At 43.7% G+C, this 17,864-nt stretch overlaps 1 protein-coding gene across 2 annotated transcripts in view; it reads left to right on the plus strand.

Annotated features, from left to right (window-relative positions):
• MTOR (mechanistic target of rapamycin kinase) overlaps nt 1-17,864 on the plus strand; it is a 101,097-nt gene that overhangs the window by 44,868 nt on the left and 38,365 nt on the right. For both annotated transcript variants that reach the window (XM_039509591.1, XM_039509593.1), the window contains one exon: nt 15,678-15,753. In XM_039509591.1, coding sequence (XP_039365525.1) covers nt 15,678-15,753 — 76 coding nt within the window. The remainder of the gene's footprint in view (nt 1-15,677; nt 15,754-17,864) is intronic.

Below are 17,864 nucleotides of genomic sequence, written 5' to 3' on the forward strand. Positions count from 1 at the left end.
AATCAGTGTTGGGCTTAAGTTACTCCTTCCTCTGGGAGTTGTTCCAGCAGGTGTACAAGTTCAAAGTGGGTGAAGCTAAGACTAGAAGGCAAACTGACTATTTGGTAGTCAGTCATTGCAGAGCACATAACATGCAGCTGGTAAATGCTTTTAGGGACCTAACCCACTGTTGTTGCCTACTGTGATTGACAAGGTGTTTATTAGATTCTTCACTGCTGGCAAATTCCAGGAAATCTAGCCCTAGCAAAAGGATCCTTAGGGATGTGTGTATTTCCTCCAGATGTGTAATAAATGTATGTGTAGTTTAAGCTTTGGATATTTTAATAATGATCATGTTCATTGTTTTTAACTCAGCAGCTCACAATTAGTAACTGATTTCTTATTAACGTCAACTAGAATTGTTGACTGTCTGAGTGATTTGGTTATGTAACCAGTAATAGAGAATGTATCCAATATACGAGAGAATAGAATACTGCAGACTTCCAGGCTGGAGGCACAAATCTGATGGAAGAATTATTTGAGGGAGATACAAATCTATTCCCATTACCACATCCTGATTTTACTGAGGATGAATAAGGACAGATACCTCTACAGTCTTTGTTGCTGCAGCCAGTAAATACGTTCCATTATTATGGTTGCAAAAACAAAGAAGCACAATAGAAATGCAGTTCCTCAGAATAAAAACTAAGAGATGTGGAAAGACTTACTGCTTTTATTGGCTTTAATTACTAAAGTATCCGAGGGAAGATAGAGGAAGTGAGGTGACTTGATTTTTAAAAAATCATTGGTATAGCTCCTGGAATGACATGTGATATTTATACTATCTTGGCAGTGTTCTTACCTTGCATATCCGATGCCTAAAGACACTCTGTTTCTGGTCTTGCCTTTTTCCCCTAAATGTTTTCCCTTGCTATTTTCCTTCACTACCTTCATTACATCTCACTTATTAAAAGGCAGGAGATAGCAAGAGGGAGACTTTCTGCAGCATGTCCAACAGGGTTGGCTGAGAATTCTGTTATGGTTTTCACTGCCTCTCCCTACATCAGCAGGAAGCTGGGTGCAGGCTTTTATATCAACACTGGGAATCCAGCCAACTTGAGGGCCTGTAAGTGATGTGGTGAGACTTCACTGGAAAGATGAAGGGGGATTGGCCTGGCCTCTGAAAAGTCAGTCACTGCAATGGTTATTGAAAACAACTCTTTGCTGACATTGGTTTCCCAAAACATTTGTTCCCAAGCATGGGAATAATGTTTAGTAGCTTGATGGAGAGGTTTTGTGGTGAGGTTTTGTTTTTTTTTTTCAAAAGTTTGTTGAATCAAGGATTCAGGGATGCCTGAACACACACAAACCGTAGAATTGGAGAAACTGGCCAGCAAAGGCAACTCCCTGTGCCAGAAGATTATGTGTTCCCCCAAGCTTCCACAAAGCCTCAGCCCTCAGCTTCTAATCCCAGAGGAGAGCTCCCCACACTTCTGCACAGGGAAAAATAAACTTGATTTAGATGGGTGACACTTTCAGAACAATGGGAAAGGGAGCCTTTCAGTGGGTAAGGAGAAGAGACGAGGGGTCTGACCTCAGTTTGACTCCCTAATCTTGCATAGCCTCTGTGCATCTGCATTAATGCAGAAAGGTGCCTTTTCTACCAAGCTTTTGAAACCTTTTCTGGCTGATGCAAGTGTGTGTTCTCCACTCACTGGGGGAAGATTAATTTTGGGGCCTCCTGAAAGATTTCTGTTAAAGCTTTTTTGTGAGAAGGTGAGGGAGGGATCCAGTCTGTTTTCATTTACCTTCTGAGTTCCCAAATATCTTACAAATTTTGCATTACAGACAATATTGTTGGAGACCTTCAGAGAGCAGGGAGCACTGGAAAGCAACCAGGGGCATCTGAGAGAGACTCTTTCTATTATTAGATATGCAGGAGAACCTAAGAGAGAAGAAAGCCCAGCATATGAGTTCTTTTCCTTCTGGTGATAGCAGCTCTGTTGTTAGGTTTGTTTTTTTCACTCCCAATCCTTGTCTGATTTCTTTTTGAAAAGCCTTTACAATACAGAAGTCTTTCTTATTCAGTGCCTGTTTGACGCATTCATAACTTAAGATTAGTTGCGTTATCTTTTAAGCAGCACTAAAACAATTTGCTGAAGACTTGAGTATTTTGTCATGGGCATCAGTTTTTGAGACTACTGATTTTTCCCCCCCCGGCCCAATAACCTTTGTCTTGTTACATTAGCTGGTCACCTCTTGTAATAACCATCCTTGCTACCATGCACGAGTGTGAAGAAAAGGAATTGCTTTCCAGGATGCCTGGCCAAGCAGGACTGGGGTGGAGGGAAGGAGTTTGCACAATCACAATCAAGGCGAAATCAGAAACATGGATTAAAACCTAGATTTTATCAAAATGTGCAGTGACTCATCCGTGATTTTCTTTGCCAAACTATCTTTACCAAACTCGTTGCCCTTACCTGGCTGCTAAAGATTATGTATGCAGACCACATAGGGTGAAATCACCTTTTGATGATTCTTATTAGCCTCAGTTTTCATTCTTTTCTGTGATTATAGCCTGTGCCACAAATGGATCTAAATTGTTCTGAACCGCAGTGACCGAAACACAATTCCAGTGTTGCAGCCTGACTGGTCTGCATTTTAAAAAGCTGTGGTTTTTACTGCTGCTTTAGATTTCCACATAAAATATGAAATCAGACTGTGGAAATTAGAGAAATCAGAGCATTATTTTAAAATAACGTATATCAAATCCCTTCCATTGCTATGAAATCATAGAATATCAGGGTTGGAAGGGACCTCAGGAGGTCATCTAGTCCACCACCACCACCCCACCCCACCCCACCCCAAAGCAGGACCCAATCCCCAACTAAATCATCCCAGCCAGGGCTTTGTCAAGCCTGACCTTAAAAACTTCTAAGGAAGGAGATTCCACCACTTCCTTAGGTAACCCATTCCAGTTCTTCACCACCCTCCTAGCGAAAAAGTTTTTCCTAATATCCAATCTAAACCTCCCCCTCTGCAACTTGAGACCATTACTCCTTGTTCTGTCATCTGGTACGACTGAGAACAGTCTAAATCCATCCTCTTAGGAACCCTCTTTCAGGTAGTTGAAAGCAGCTATCAAATCCCCTCCCCTCTCGCCCCCATTCTTCTCTTCTGCAGGCTAAATAATCCCAGTTCCCTCACCCTTTCCTCGTAGGTCATGTGCTCTGGCCCCTTAATCATTTTTGTTGCCCTCTGCTGGATTCTTTCCAATTTTTCCACATCCTTCTTGTAGTGTGGGGCCCAAAACTGGACACAGCTGCCAAGTTGTGTTCCTGCTGGGGGCTGCCATTTTAATGATGTGTATCCAGACAGGAAGACAGCAATGCTACCAGAGAGAGAGAGAACAGTGAGCGATTTCCAGAGCTCTTTTAAGGTAAGAAATAGAAGAATTCCATAGATTTTCACACTAAAACAAAATACAGAACTTACCTTAAAGCTGTAGAAATTTCCTGCTGCTCCCCATGTCTGACTGCAGCTTTGATCTTCCCCCATGATGCTTGTAATCAGCTGACAATGGAGCTAGCGCCTTCTTCGTTTAAAAAAAAATTGTATGGGATTAAAAATATAATTAGGAATTATTTTGTCTTGCTTTTCACTTTGGATCAAGCAATTGAAACCCTCACACACAAAAGATAATTTGGACCTTGACATCCTTTTTCAAAGAAAACCTCAAGAAGATATAAAATGTTGGCCAAACTCTTCTGAAAATAAAAATAATTTAAATTTGGTAACTGGAAGTTAGTAAAATGCATTGCAGATGTTAGTTATTAACTTAACTGATTAATCAGCACTTTGAAAGCAAAACAACTCCTGCAATACAGAAGAAGTTAGGGAGGAAGGAAAAGTAGGTTTCACTTGAGTTCAGCGGGCTGATGGCGTTTTCTCTGTAATTTGAGTGAACCAGCACCAGACTCTGGTGGAGTCTCTTTATTTCAGAGATCTATTTGCAAAGTGTTTTTACCTTGACAAGCAGTGAGTATAAGGCACTCATCCTTTGCCCATATTGAATGCACCACTAAGTGTGCGAGTATAGGCAAAGTTAACATGAACTTCTTCTATGAAAAAAGGTCTTCACTATGAAAAAAGGTGTGTCTGCCTGCTCACTTGTGGGGAAAAAGACAGACGGTCTTACCTATCTCAAGTTGAAATCCTGCTGAAGACATCTTGCATTAAAAACATACCTTTTTTTCCCAGAGTGAAGACATAAGAACAGCCATACTGGGCCAGAACAATGGTCCATCTAGCCCATTATCCTGTCTTCTGACACTGGCCAGCGCCAGATGCTTCATAGGGAATGAACAGAACAGGGCAACTGAGTGATCCATCTGCTGTCGTCCAGTCCCAGCTTCGGGCAGTCAGAGGTTTAGGGACACCCAGAGCACAGGGTTGCATCCCTGGGCATCTAGGCTAATAGCTCTCCTCCATGAAGTTATCTAAAGCTTTTTTTTTTTAACCTAGTTATACTTTTGGCCTTCCCGGTATCCCATGGCAACAAGTTCCACAGGTTGACTGCATTGTGTGAAGAAATATTTCCTTATGTTTGTTTTAAACCTGCTGCCTATTAATTTCTCTGGGTGACCTAGTTCTTGTGTTAAGTAGAGGGGGTAAACTACACTTTTTCTCCACACCATTCATGATTTTATAGATTTCTATCATAACCTCCCTCCCTCAATCATCTCTTCTGTACACTGCATAGTCCCATACTTTTTAATCTTTCCTGTGGAAGCTATTCCATACCCCTAATCATTTTTTTTTTGAGATGGGGCAATCAGAACTGCATGCAGTATTCAAGGTGTGGGCGTGCCATGGATTTCTATAGTGGTATTAGGTTTTCATTTGACAGTGCCACCTGTTGAGGGGAGGGCTATATGGGGGACTTGCTTTGTGCTGAGGTTGGCCAGCAAAGCCAGTTCTGCCTCGGGGATGTTTCCCCACCTTTTTATCCTGGAAGATTTTGCAGATCATCTTTCTCTGGAAACTAAGAGGAAAATATCCACCTGATTCTAGTCCAGTAAATTGCTATGAATCCCAGTCACAACACTGACTAAAAGCTACTGATGGTTCTGCCTGACTGGAACATTAGTCCCTCGGGATTCCGTGTGTGCCTGAATGCTTTAGTGCTGTTCGTTCTCTGTCCAGTCCCAGGCAGCGATAACTGGAAAACAGTCTTGTAATTCCTTAAGAATGTAATAGAATTTTAGAAGATTGTGTCTGAACAATGAATTAATGGCAAGTGCCTCAGGCCCTCAACCTGCCTGAAAAGGGGTGAGAGCAGTAAGTCTTTGAAATCTGCGCGGGGGAGAGAATACTCCATTGGTATTAATTTTAAGCATACATTTTGAAGGTGTTGACACTGCTGCTTGTAATGTTACTGTGTGGCTTCCAGGAAAAGCACAGTCTGTCCCCCCAGCCTCAAAAGAGCTGGTCTCCAAAGAGGTGTGAGTCAGTTTTTAAATGACTCGTTTCCCTTTGAAAACACATTCCAGTCAGCTATGGTAATGGTGATTTAATGAGCTGTCAATATGGCTTCAATAATCAGTGAGTGAAAAGATGACTCCAAGGGAGGAGAGAAGGCAGAAATCCAGCTAATAAAAAAGAAACTCGGACTCAAACAGGATAGGGCCGAACCACCCCCACACACACACACACAATTTTCCACTCACCTACATAAGATTTAATAGCAGAGTGCTTAGAGTTCTTTACTCTTAAGAAACAGCATATTGAATGCTCTGCAGTATAATATGAACTATAACCTGTATCACTCAAACAACACCTGTCAGATTAATGAAGGGCGCATGGTGATTCATGAACCAGGCTTTGTGGGGATTTGTTTTATTCTTTATCATACATAGTAGGGATGAAAAAGACCAATGGGAATCATCAACTCCATTTCTCTGCCAGTGCATATAATCCCCTGTTGCATACAAACATGAGAACAGTATGCAAACTTGCACTGCTCAGAAATGCCGCCGTGGATCCCCCTACCCTCCCTCCCCCAGTCATTAATGTGAGTTTTTCCTGCCTCACTGGAGGTTTTTATGGTTAAAGAAACCTCTATTTATACTTAAGTAACGTTTAACAGAAAGTCAGTAACACATTAAGTGTGCGGCAGTTTCGGGAGCTGTCCTCGGAAGAAAAATGGTGGAAGCATGCAGTGGGGAACGTCTGCTTGATCAGCTTCTCACAGAAATGCCTTTGCGCCTTCTTCCATGCTGCCCGCTAACTTGGTTCATCCTTCCTGCATTTATCCATAAGCAGCTAGCCCTTCAGCTCTCTCCCCGAGACCCGCCTTGGCCATATTATCTGCAAGAAATTGATGATGATGGGTTGGGAGGTGAACGAGGCCAAGCTGCACTCTTATTTATCTAACAATTAAAATTTTGCATCTCTATTTCTATAAAAATTGTATCCCTCTATTCTACCCTTCACAAGTCACTTGTCATCTTAAATTGTAGTCTCTTTGGGACAGTGGCCATTGTGTTCATATGTCTATATGGCATCTACCACAATGGGGTCCCGATCCTGACTGGACCTCCGGACACTATTGTGATAAAATAATCAGTACATTTATATAGCTAGCATATTTTTCCAACCCTCTGGATGCCTCTTTTGTCTGTCACTTCTGCTGCAAACCTGCCCCATCAATCCTGGCACGGCTGTTCCCCTCAAAATACAAAGATATTCTGCTCTCCCCAGTCCTCAGCAAACTTGCACTTAAACTCAACCTGCCTTGCCAGCTACCCATCCCTTTTCCTTCAGGCCTGCATCTCTGAATCCATCAGACATACCATTTTCAACTGTTCTTCAGATTCCTATCCACCAACTTCATCTTGGAACCCCTCCAGCCTGGCTTCTGCCCCCTTTGCTCCACCAAAGCTGCTATCTCACTGAGCTTTACCAGTTACCTTTTCCTGGGTGTCTCAGGACCTTTACTACATGCTCAACTTTCTTGAACCCTCTGCTTCTTTTGATGCTCAGTGACACCTGCTTTAAGATTCTGTCCTCCCTTGGCTTTTGTGACTCTGTCCTCTCCTGGTTCTATTCCTGTTTGCCCGTGGTCATTCCTTCAGTGCAGCATTGTCCTCCCTTTGTGATACTGCCAGACTGCAGTGCAGAGACCATTTTATTCCCAAGAGACACTGTATCCTAAGAGCCAGACAGCAGCTCTTGGTGAAGCCCGCATCACCAGCATTACAACCCAGCCTCCCCACTAAGCTATTGACATCGAAAAACACATCACGGACCATGAAATAAGCCCTTCCCCATGAAATCCAATGTCCCCTAGGAGCGCCTCAGCAAAGGGGGCTCCTAGCTCCAGCTGGGGTGGGGAGGTGCAGGACTTGTCCATCCCCTGCACAGCCACTGGGGGCGGGGGGACCAGACCCACCTCTGGGTGCCTCCCCCTGCTGCAGAACACTCTGGGACTGGGCAGCAGCTTGTGGAGTTGAATCTTATCTTACCTGTGCAGCTGGGAGCGCCCCAGCAAGCCGCTAGTCTAGGCAGGGCTGGGGCAGGACAAGACTTGCTCTTTCCCTGCAGGGCTGCTCTTGGGTATCTCTCCTGGCTGCAGATCGATCCTCACCCCCTTCCCCACTCTGTCTAGCTCTGAAGGCAGCACAGAAGTGAGGGTGGCAATCCCATTACCTCACTATAACAGGTTTGCGACACCCCTCCTCCCATCTCCTTTTGGGTCGGAACCCCCACGGTTACAACACTGTGAAATTTCAGATGTAAGCCTCTGAAAATGTGAAATTTACCAGTTTTCAAATCCTATGGCTGTGAAATTGACCATAATGGACCATGAATGCCCTACCGATGCATGCTTGGCAGGTCGGTTCCTGCCAAAGACGCACTTCTGTTGCAATTCCTACAAGATGTGAGCAAACTTATGCTGGCTAGGCTGAGAGTCAGATGGGTACGTTGATATTTTGGGAAAGGATGTAATTTCATAACTATCATATTTATTTGTATATAAAAATGTTATCTCTGTTTGACTTCCTCCCTTTCCCTTGCTTTTTGGATGCTTCTCAGTATCTCTCTGGGGTAGGGACTGTGTCTGTATGTCACCTAGCACTACAGAACCTTAATCCTGGTTGGGTCTTCTGGGCACTACAGTCATATAAATAAACAGCTGAGCGAGGCTCCTCTTTTGGGATTATTTCAAGGACATTTTACAAAGTAATATTTGACTCTTCTATTTAATGCCCAGAATTGATTTGTACTTAATACACTCTGAGTTCCTGTTTTGTTCTCCTGCGAATCATTAAAATAAAAATAAAATTAAAAAATTATTTTTGACTTTTTTTCCTTCCCAAATGGCTAATAGTTGAAGGTATTTCTGGAAACTGAACCATTCATTCCCCTGTCTTATTTTCCTGCTTGTTCATCCAAAATAATCAGAATTGGGTCTGTCTTTGTTTTTGAACAAATGTAAGATGGCCAGATCCTGTGACAACAGGTGTCATTACAAATAACAAGAATATTGTCTGCTGCTCTAGTAAAGAGAACATTTTGTTTAGTAGCTTTTGCCAACTGAGTGCACAGGTTGGATTTAGGGAATTCTCATCACACTAATTCTTATAGGAAAAAATGCTTGATTAAAAAAACCAAACAAATAATGAAATATTTCCTTTTTTGGAGGCGGAGGAGATGTCACCTCTTAAATTTAAGAAAACCCTCTCCTCTGCATTGGATAACAAAAAGAGAGAGCACATAGAAACTCTCCACAGATGAACCTCTAGTTTTAATCATAGGCTTTATGTTTTTACTTCACTGCTAATGCTCCTGGGCTGCCCATGCCAGTAATCTGGATTCCGTACTGAGAGTGTTCACTCTTAGAGCCCTTTCAGGTAGAACTTCATCCTGTACTGTGTCCATAGGAAGGTCTCACCTAGTGGATGGTGGAAAGGGGGTGGTCTACATGTGGGCAGTTGTGGGAGAAGGACCCACGGGGTCGCCTCTCTATTTCTTCCTGCCAAATGAACCTCCAATATAGACTCGCAGGTCTGAGCACCTTCCACAGTGCATTCTAGAACCTCCCTGGAGGATGAATAGAAAGGAGTAATCTGGGTTGACTGACAGATTCGCTTTTAAAGACCACCCATTTTAGCCCTTGTTTAGTACCCGGGCCAGAATTTTTATCATGTGAGAGAAATATTCCTGACAGACAGCTGCCAAGCTATAGACACAGCAGCTTCCCTTCTACATCAAGGTCTTTCCTCTCTCCCTCCCTCTCCCCCCCCCCACCTCTCAGGCTAACAACAAATTGTGCCTTGTTAAGGCTTGTCTGGAATGCAGAACATTTCATTCTACTCTGGACAGCAAAGGGGAAGCATGCACATAAAAAAAAAAAAAAAGTACCAGGCTCTGTCAACGAAGGAGCTATGCTAATTGCTGAAGAATAAAAGATAATGGCCAATTTGTCAGCAAGCGTTGACAAGAAAGATAAAGTTGGAAGTAATTAACTGTCTTAGGTGCTGGGAGTGATGTGTCTGCCAGTGGCTCTCTAAATCATCGGGCTATGAAATGTGACAGACATTTATCACTTTTATGATGCAGCACCGACTAGCTCCTGCTTGGGAACTGTGGAGGGCGGTATGTTCTTTGATTGTCACCACTGAGACGCAGGTGTAGTCCTAACCGGTCCTGCCTGGGTGACTAATTCTGGGGAAAAGAACAGGCGTACTTGTGGCACCGTAGAGACTAACAAATTTATTTCAGCATAAGCTTTCGTGGGCTACAGCTCACTTCTTCAGAGGCATAGAATGGAACAGGTTGGCTGTGCATATGGAGCCCAATAGTGTCTGATTCAGCTGAGTGCATTTTGAGCTCATCTTCACTAGGCCGGTATGCATTTTGCTCCATCTGGTGTGCTCCTTGGATATCTGAAATGTATTGAGGAAGCTTGGTCTAACTTAACCAGGCTGGAAAGAGTTCAGGGTGAGAGAACTAAATCAGGAGCCCGGGACAATGTTATACTAATATTTCACACTTCTGCTGGTGTCTTTTTGCAAAGCACCCGGAGCATTTCACAGCCATTAATTCAGTAAGCCTCACGACACACCTGTGAGGCAGGCTAAGTCTCATGATCTCCGTTTTTACAGATCGTTTAACTGACACATTCTGACTTGCCCTCGGCCATAGTGGAAGTCGCTGACTGTCAAGAAAAGAACCCGGGAGTCCTTTCCCAGATATTTGTGCCTCTGTGGATTCTTTAAAGTATAGGATTATATCTCCCAGCCCTTGCCTTGCACTGACTTCAATTGGTGGGTGACAGTCTCATTCATGGTACCAGAATGTCTGTCTCAAGTGCTTTACGTTGCATGTTTCCCCTTCAAATCACTGTAGCGGGAAGGGAGGGTCTTGGACCATTTAGGCATCCAGAAGCCCCACAGGAGACGGCTTTGTAGTGGATTTAAAAAAAAAAAAAACAAAACAGGAGCCAGCCTGGTTTTCTGGTTTCCTCCTGTGCTAGGGCAGGGGATAAAGCACCACTATTGGTTATCTCTGAGACACAGAGCTGGGTCTCTGTAGAGCAGCATGAATTAAGTTGGCACCTGTTTCTCTCTGGTGCCCATGAATGGCGTTTTGGAAATGTGGGGGTTAGGAAAAGGTTCTTCCTCTCTCAAGTATGCAACAGCACAAAACATTCCAGGCCCCGTCTTTTTCACTGCTCTTGTAGTGTTCCTGAGTCGGCATCACAAGGCTAGACTGTGGCATGAACAGTCTGGCCTGGCTGAAGAGAGTCCCATGTATCCTTATAGATAGGTTCCGTGTGCTCCATAGGGTGCACAGAGTTCTCATTGTGTAGGAAACAAGATGCTGTACATGATGCAGCCAGATTAAGGGTTGTGATGTAAGTAGGCTACATGCATGGACAATGAAACTCTAAACTGTACTTAGACCTGGGAAGATGTGGATATTAACTGCTAAAGAGCCATTGGGAACACCTGGACTTCAATAATACAATACAATAAAGGAGCTCATCCGATCTGACTGCAGGGGACCTGTGTTTTGATCATGGACTTTATGTACAAAATAGATGCACTGGTTTGATTTCAGTGGCAAAAAGACTGAGGCTAGATTATGTAGGGTCCAGGGTTATAGATGAAGCCAGGAAAAGCAGAGCTGGAACCCAGACCTCCAGATTCTTAGCCCGGTGGTTTAGTCACAAGCCCATCGTTCCCCACAAAGAAATTTCGAGAATAACATTATTATACCAGTAAGAAGGCTACTGAAACGTTTCTTTGTCACCCCATGCCTCCTTAGCTCAGCTAGTGTGAACAGTGCCACTTCAGCTGAACGCTCTCTCGGTATTCTCATTACACATGTGTATTTCCAGGGGTGTTGTAATTGAAGGGAAAAAACAATCATTAGTGGGAGAGACATGAAGCACTGAGAGAGGCTGGCGATGGCTTTGGTCTTTGAAATTAGTTCTGTTGGTAAAAGAGATGAAAAATTTGCTGTCTGTGCCGCTGTTTCCTGATCTGCCACCTCGGTACCTGATGGCATGTGGTGAGAATTGGTGCTTCTAACGGGCTTGGACACTGGCTTTAAAAGCACTGCATAAATGTGTATGACACTGTACTACTTGGAACCATCTTTACTCTGAATTGGCAATTCTAGTCATTCCCAACCACCTCCATTATGGAAGTTCTGTGACCATGTTGGTGAGATGAGTGTTTGCTGGTAAAGGTTTAAGCATGAAGAATTCTAGCTGCCAGGATTAGCTGTCAGTTGAATGACCAGAATCTGACTTGGGTTGTTTCCTTTCTTCCCCTTTAGTTAGTTCGATGTCATGAGGTGCCATCGGTACGATTTATGATTTGTAGGGTTCCTAGCAAGCCTGGGGCCGCAGTCCGTCCCCAAGACAGATGTCAGTGGAGTTGCTTTTCCTTCCAATCCGACAGCCAGAGAAGGAAGGACAACCCCTGAACTGCAGACTGTGGATAACAGGGCTCCAAAAGAGAAGAGGCTCCAAGTGGTCACTGGCTTGGCTTATTTAGGGCCAGTGCTGTTCTTGCCACACACGAGGAAGGGCTAAGGCAGTTTTGCATTGACTAGCTTGTTTACTGTAGTGTTTAAGTGAGAGGGCTGGAGGAAGCTTGAATGTAAATTATGCTCAAAGTAGGTATTATGTTCTTCTCCCCAAGCCTGATCTTGCTGAGACTTCGCAGCTTCCATGGCTTGCAAGAGAACCACTCCTGTGGGAACTCTTGAAAGTCTGTGAATGAAAAGAAGATGGACAAGGGCTTACAGAAGCCATGGAGTTGAAAATAGGGTGGGCATATTTGCAATGGCAAGAGCCTATTTGACAGGCTAGCACCAAAAGCCGTAAGTTAGGGTGCATACATGATAAAATGATTTCTTCTCTGTTCCCATGGAGCAAATTATTATTTGGTACATATCTCTAATCCAGTTCTTCTAAGGGGTTGGTGGTCCTGGGTTTTTTTTTGTTTGTTTGTTTCTTTGTTTCTTTCTTTGCCTGTTTTAAAGTCAGCAGTCACTTGGGAGCTCTGAATGTCTGCAGCTGGTGCTTGATGGCACAAGGGTCTTGCATATGTGAAGGAAGATCAGAGGAAAAGGGCCAGAGAGGAAGTCTTAGCTTAAGACAGAGTAAATCAGAGGAAATTAAAATGAAGAAATGGAATACGCAAGCAGAAACATGAGTTGTGCTTAAGTCTCTTGCTGATCACTACACTAAATCTCATTTGAATCCCTAAATCTAGTGGCAACAGAGGGAAAACTGGTGGCCTGGGAACTAAATGAAGCAAAAAACCAGAAGTCCTTTCCAGCATTCATAGCAGTGATTCTTTACAGATGGAGCAGGCTTTCCTCCACAGGTGCATTTGTAATCACATTCACTCAGCGATATCCTAGCCTTGCCACACCAAGCCAAGGCCACATTGATTTGCAAATTTATTTTTTATATAAAAAATGCACACAACTATATTCCTTGTGCTTCTGTCTCCTCTTGTTCATTGAATGGGGATTTGGTTGAGTTTCACCATTAGTGAAAACACTGCAGTTGAGCAGCTGTCTTCATCCAGCGTCCCACATGGAGGTGGCAGCTGTGAGCACGAGCACTGGCTTTAGGTCTCTGCAGGCTTTCCTTTTGTTTCTGGCTTCAGTCAACTTCCTCTACCATGGAAAACTGAGCAATTGGTAGCTAAAAAGACAGCACCAGAATTTAAAATGTGGGCAGTTACCTTGGACAATGGGGGAGGACAAGTCATTTTAAATACACTTCCCGGTTCTGAATATAGGCAGCAACAGAGACTGGAAAATCTGTTTTTCCCCTCCCCCCCTCCCCTCCCTCCCTCCTGTGGTTGCTATAATCTGCTAACTCCAATTTTATTGCAATGCATTTTATGGCACAATCGCCATGTGGTTATAGTCAGTTACACTCTGGTATTACTGGGGGACGCGTATGCTTCTGGGATCTTCTGGGAACTTCAAAAAGATCTCACAAAACTAAGTGATTGGGCAACAAAATGGCAAATGAAATTTAATGTGGATAAATGTAAAGTAATGCACATTGGAAAAAATAACCCCAACTATACATACAACATGATGGGGGCTAATTTAGCTACAACGAGTCAGGAAAAAGATCTTGGAGTCATCGTGGATAGTTCTCTGAAGCTGTCCACGCAGTGTGCAGAGGTGGTCAAAAAAGCAAACAGGATGTTAGGAATCATTAAAAAGGGGATAGAAAATAAGACTGAGAATATATTATTGCCCTTATATAAATCCATGGTATGCCCACATCTTGAATACTGTGTTCAGATGTGGTCTCCTCACCTCAAAAAAGATATTCTAGCACTAGAAAAGGTTCAGAAAAGGGCAACTAAAATGATTAGGGGTTTGGAGAGGGTCCCATACGAGGAAAGATTAAAGAGGCTAGGACTCTTCAGCTTGGAAAAGAGAAGACTAAGGGGGGATATGATAGAGGTATATAAAATCATGAGTGATGTCGAGAAAGTGGATAAGGAAAAGTTATTTACTTATTCCCATAATACAAGAACTAGGGGTCACCAAATGAAATTAATAGGCAAGCAGGTTTAAAACAAATAAAAGGAAGTTCTTCTTCACGCAGCGCATAGTCAACTTGTGGAACTCCTTACCTGAGGAGGTTGTGAAGGCTAGGACTATAACAATGTTTAAAAGGGGACTGGATAAATTCATGGTGGCTAAGCCCATAAATGGCTATTAGCCAGGATGGGTAAGAATAGTGTCCCTAGCCTCTGTTCGTCAGAGGATGGAGATGGATGGCAGGAGAGAGATCACTTGATCACTGCCTGTTTAGGTTCACTCCCTCTGGGGCACCTGGCATTGGCCACTGTCGGTAGACAGATACTGGGCTAGATGGACCTTTGGTCTGACCCAGTACGGCCGTTCTTATGTTCTTATGATTCTCTAACTGTAATTTGAAAATGCGAGAAGGTATGCAACCCTGTGATCTGGATCTTTTCCTACACTGAATCCAGAAGGTCAGTTACAACCACAAACGCATAGCTACAGCTAAAAGAGCCTGCACTGAAATGTCCTCTGATAAACCCCCTACAGTAAGCTCTTGTGCACACCAGCCATCCCAGAGGTCACCAGCATGTTTTCAGGTAGTGCCATATGAATCTTTAGGTATTTTCTGTCCATTTGTTTTTAGCTGGTTTTACCTATTTTAGTCAGGCCTCATATCCATTACAGAGAAATTCATTAAAAATGTCAAAATAAATTTTTCAAACACTGCTCACTACAATCTCTTGACCTTTACAAGCCAAAACAGTGGCTCATCGTTAGTTGTGTGACAGTTCCACAAAAGGTTCTATGAAGGCAGCCATGAAGACTTAAACCTGCAAGTCACAGTCTTATTCATTGGGGTTCATAGATGCCATCTGGCCTGCTGAGAACTGCCAATACCTTGCATGTAATCAATGCAATTCAGAGCTCTGCAATCCAGGACCAGTCTTAAGCTCCTAGCTGATGCAGAAGCCCTGGGGTCATGAGTTGACTCGGCTTCCGTTCTTTCTTGAGGAAGGGGAGCAGTTAGTCTCCTCTTCTCCAGGCCTGCTGCTGGAGTGGGAGATAGGGTCTCAGCCTACGAGTTGCATGGAGAAACGAGAGAATGGAACTTTTGCAGAGAAAGGAGGGAATGATGGAATTATTGCAGCCATTCTCAATCAGTGCAGCCCCATTGTGTGAGCAGAGCGCCTGAATTCTGTGGAGCTATATGCATTTCTGAGTCTTGAGAGGATGTACTTCAAGAATACAGGAGAAAATGTTAGCTCATCAACAGTTGCCAACTGTCCTCCTCCCCTCTATGTAGGCTGCTCTTTAGAATCAGCAGTGTTATGCAATCGCCACTTGTGTAAGGGACCTTGAGACTGTGTATATTGTTTGTGCTGTTGTCTGGCTTGTGTATGTGGTGTTAATGTGTCTCTTGCACAGTCCAATACCTGTTATTTTCAGCAACTCAAGAAGCTTTCGAATTAAAAAAAAATAAAAAAGCAGGGGTGGTGTTTCATCAATAGTTGTAGCTGACACAGTTTGTTCTCAAAGTTGGGGAAAATTTTATGCTGGTCCTCAAACATCAGTGACTATGCTAAATGTTCTTTTTCTCTCCTTTTCCTTTCTAGCATTAACAATAAGCTGCAGCAGCCTGAGGCAGCTGCTGGGGTGCTTGAGTATGCCATGAAGCACTTTGGGGAGCTGGTGAGTCTCTGTCTAGATGCTTGGCTCATCCTGTTCCAAAGCGTCTCGATGTTTTCAGTGTTTCCCCTGTGGGCATACACCCATTCTGTCATATTTCTGCTCTTCACTGTAAAATACCTTTAGCTCCTGTCCCTGTAAATGTGACTCCTTCAATGTGCAATTTCAATTCCCTCCCTGTCCTAAATACTCATTTAGTGTTGCCACACCTTGTTAATCAGCTGCTGTGTTCCAGTCCAAAGGTGGCTATATTTCAGTGGCAGGTGAAGTGATACCATTTTGTTAAAACCTGCTTATAACGTGCCAAGCACTTTGGAACTGTTAGGATGCAGCAGTATGTTTGATAAAATGATTGGGCTCAATACAAGGGTAACTGGGTGAAATTGAATGGCCTGTATTATACAGGAAGTCAGACTAGATGATCTAATGGTCCCTCTGCCTTAAACTGTATGAATCTGTGAAATTCCTAGAGCAAGGGAAGCCATGTGTAAGTCTCAAAGCTCCAGACCAAGGTAAATAACATGATTGTAATATATTTATCAAAGGATAAGGCCAGCTCCAGAAAGTTATAACAACCCGGAAGGTTAGGCAGGAAACCTACTTGTAGTTGGGAACTATGGAATTTTTACAGGGAGAATTTCCTTGGCTGCTTCCCTGTAAGTAAATCACTGTTTGAAGGGTGCTATTATAAAAGCATCACATTCACTTTTCCACATGTTTTATAACCAACATAGAGTCTCGCCTGTCGTGACTACTCTGAACAGTGCCGCTCACTCTTTCGTTGCTGAGGAGGGGGTGTGGGCAGGAGAACAGTCCTTCAACTCTCATGGGTTGTGCTTTAAAGCATAATGAACCTCTGAGGTTCTCTCTCTCTCTCACTCTCTGCTTGTCCTGACATGTTTTAATGAAATGCCAGAAGTGATGGAGTAGAAAACAGAGGCTATCTGCCAGGTCTGTGGTTGACTGCAGACATGATTGTCCAGCACAGAGGAAGAGGAAGGGAGAGTCAGCTGCTGTCTAGTGTACTGAATTAGTGCAGTACAATCTCACTGCGAAGCTCTTGGACAGAAATACTGGCCTATTCTGGCTCACGTGGTTTTTTTAAGTGCTCCTCATAAAAAGGAGAACGGTGGGAGTATGCACGTCCCACAGAGAAGGGATTCACTCTCCTAGCCGCATTTACAGCGTTCAAAGTTTTTTCACGGCTGTGGAAGTATAGGTGATTCAGGTGATGCTTGTGAGTGCGGGTGCTGTGGACTCAGCTCCCTGGCCAGGTACCAATGAAAGTACTTACCCAGGCAAAGGCAGCAGGGGAAGCCCCCTTCTGAACTAATCCCCCAAGTCTCTGTAGGTGGACTTGATCTAATGGCTAAATTCAAGACTGCTAACCTACAGGGTGGGGCTAAAGCCAAAATGGTCAAGCTTGTGTGCCTAAAATTAGGCACTTAAATCCACACTTAGGCACCTACATAAGTGACCTGACTTTTAGAAGAACCCATCTTTCAGACTCCTTCCTCTGTACCAGATCAGAATGGGTTGGGGGGGAGATTCCTGAATGCAAGTGAAGAGGGGAGGGAGAGAGAGAGAGAGAGAGTGTGTGTGTGTGTCAGTGTCAGTCAAACTGACTGACTGACTGAGCTGCCATTTTGAAGGGCCATTACCAAGAGGTACCATTGACATCTGTGGGAATTGTGGGTACTCAGGAACTCTGAGTAACAAGCCATTTTATTTGGATGTCTGTTCCTTTGACGGAATGGAGATAGATATATTATTGTTGTTCCTATTGTTACATTTTTGGTAGGCACTCAGCTACTGCAATGACAGGGCCCCATATGTACCTAGATAGATTTTAATAAGGGTTGTATCTCTAACCCTCCCTTCACGCAAGTGAGCACAAGAGCTTACCCAATAGCTGGTACATCTTGGTAATGGTCCTTCAAAATGGCAGCTCAATCAGTCAGTCAGTTTGACTGACACACACACATACACATTCCTCTTCACTTGCATTCAGGAATCTCCCCTCCACCCATTCTGATCTGGTACAGAGGAAGGAGTCTGAAAGGCAACTTTCTTGACAAAAGGGGAGGCGGCAGCAGAAATGCAATGGACAATGT

The sequence above is a fragment of the Mauremys reevesii genome, linkage group 21 (assembly GCF_016161935.1).
Source record: "Mauremys reevesii isolate NIE-2019 linkage group 21, ASM1616193v1, whole genome shotgun sequence".
Lineage (NCBI taxonomy): Eukaryota > Metazoa > Chordata > Testudines > Geoemydidae > Mauremys > Mauremys reevesii.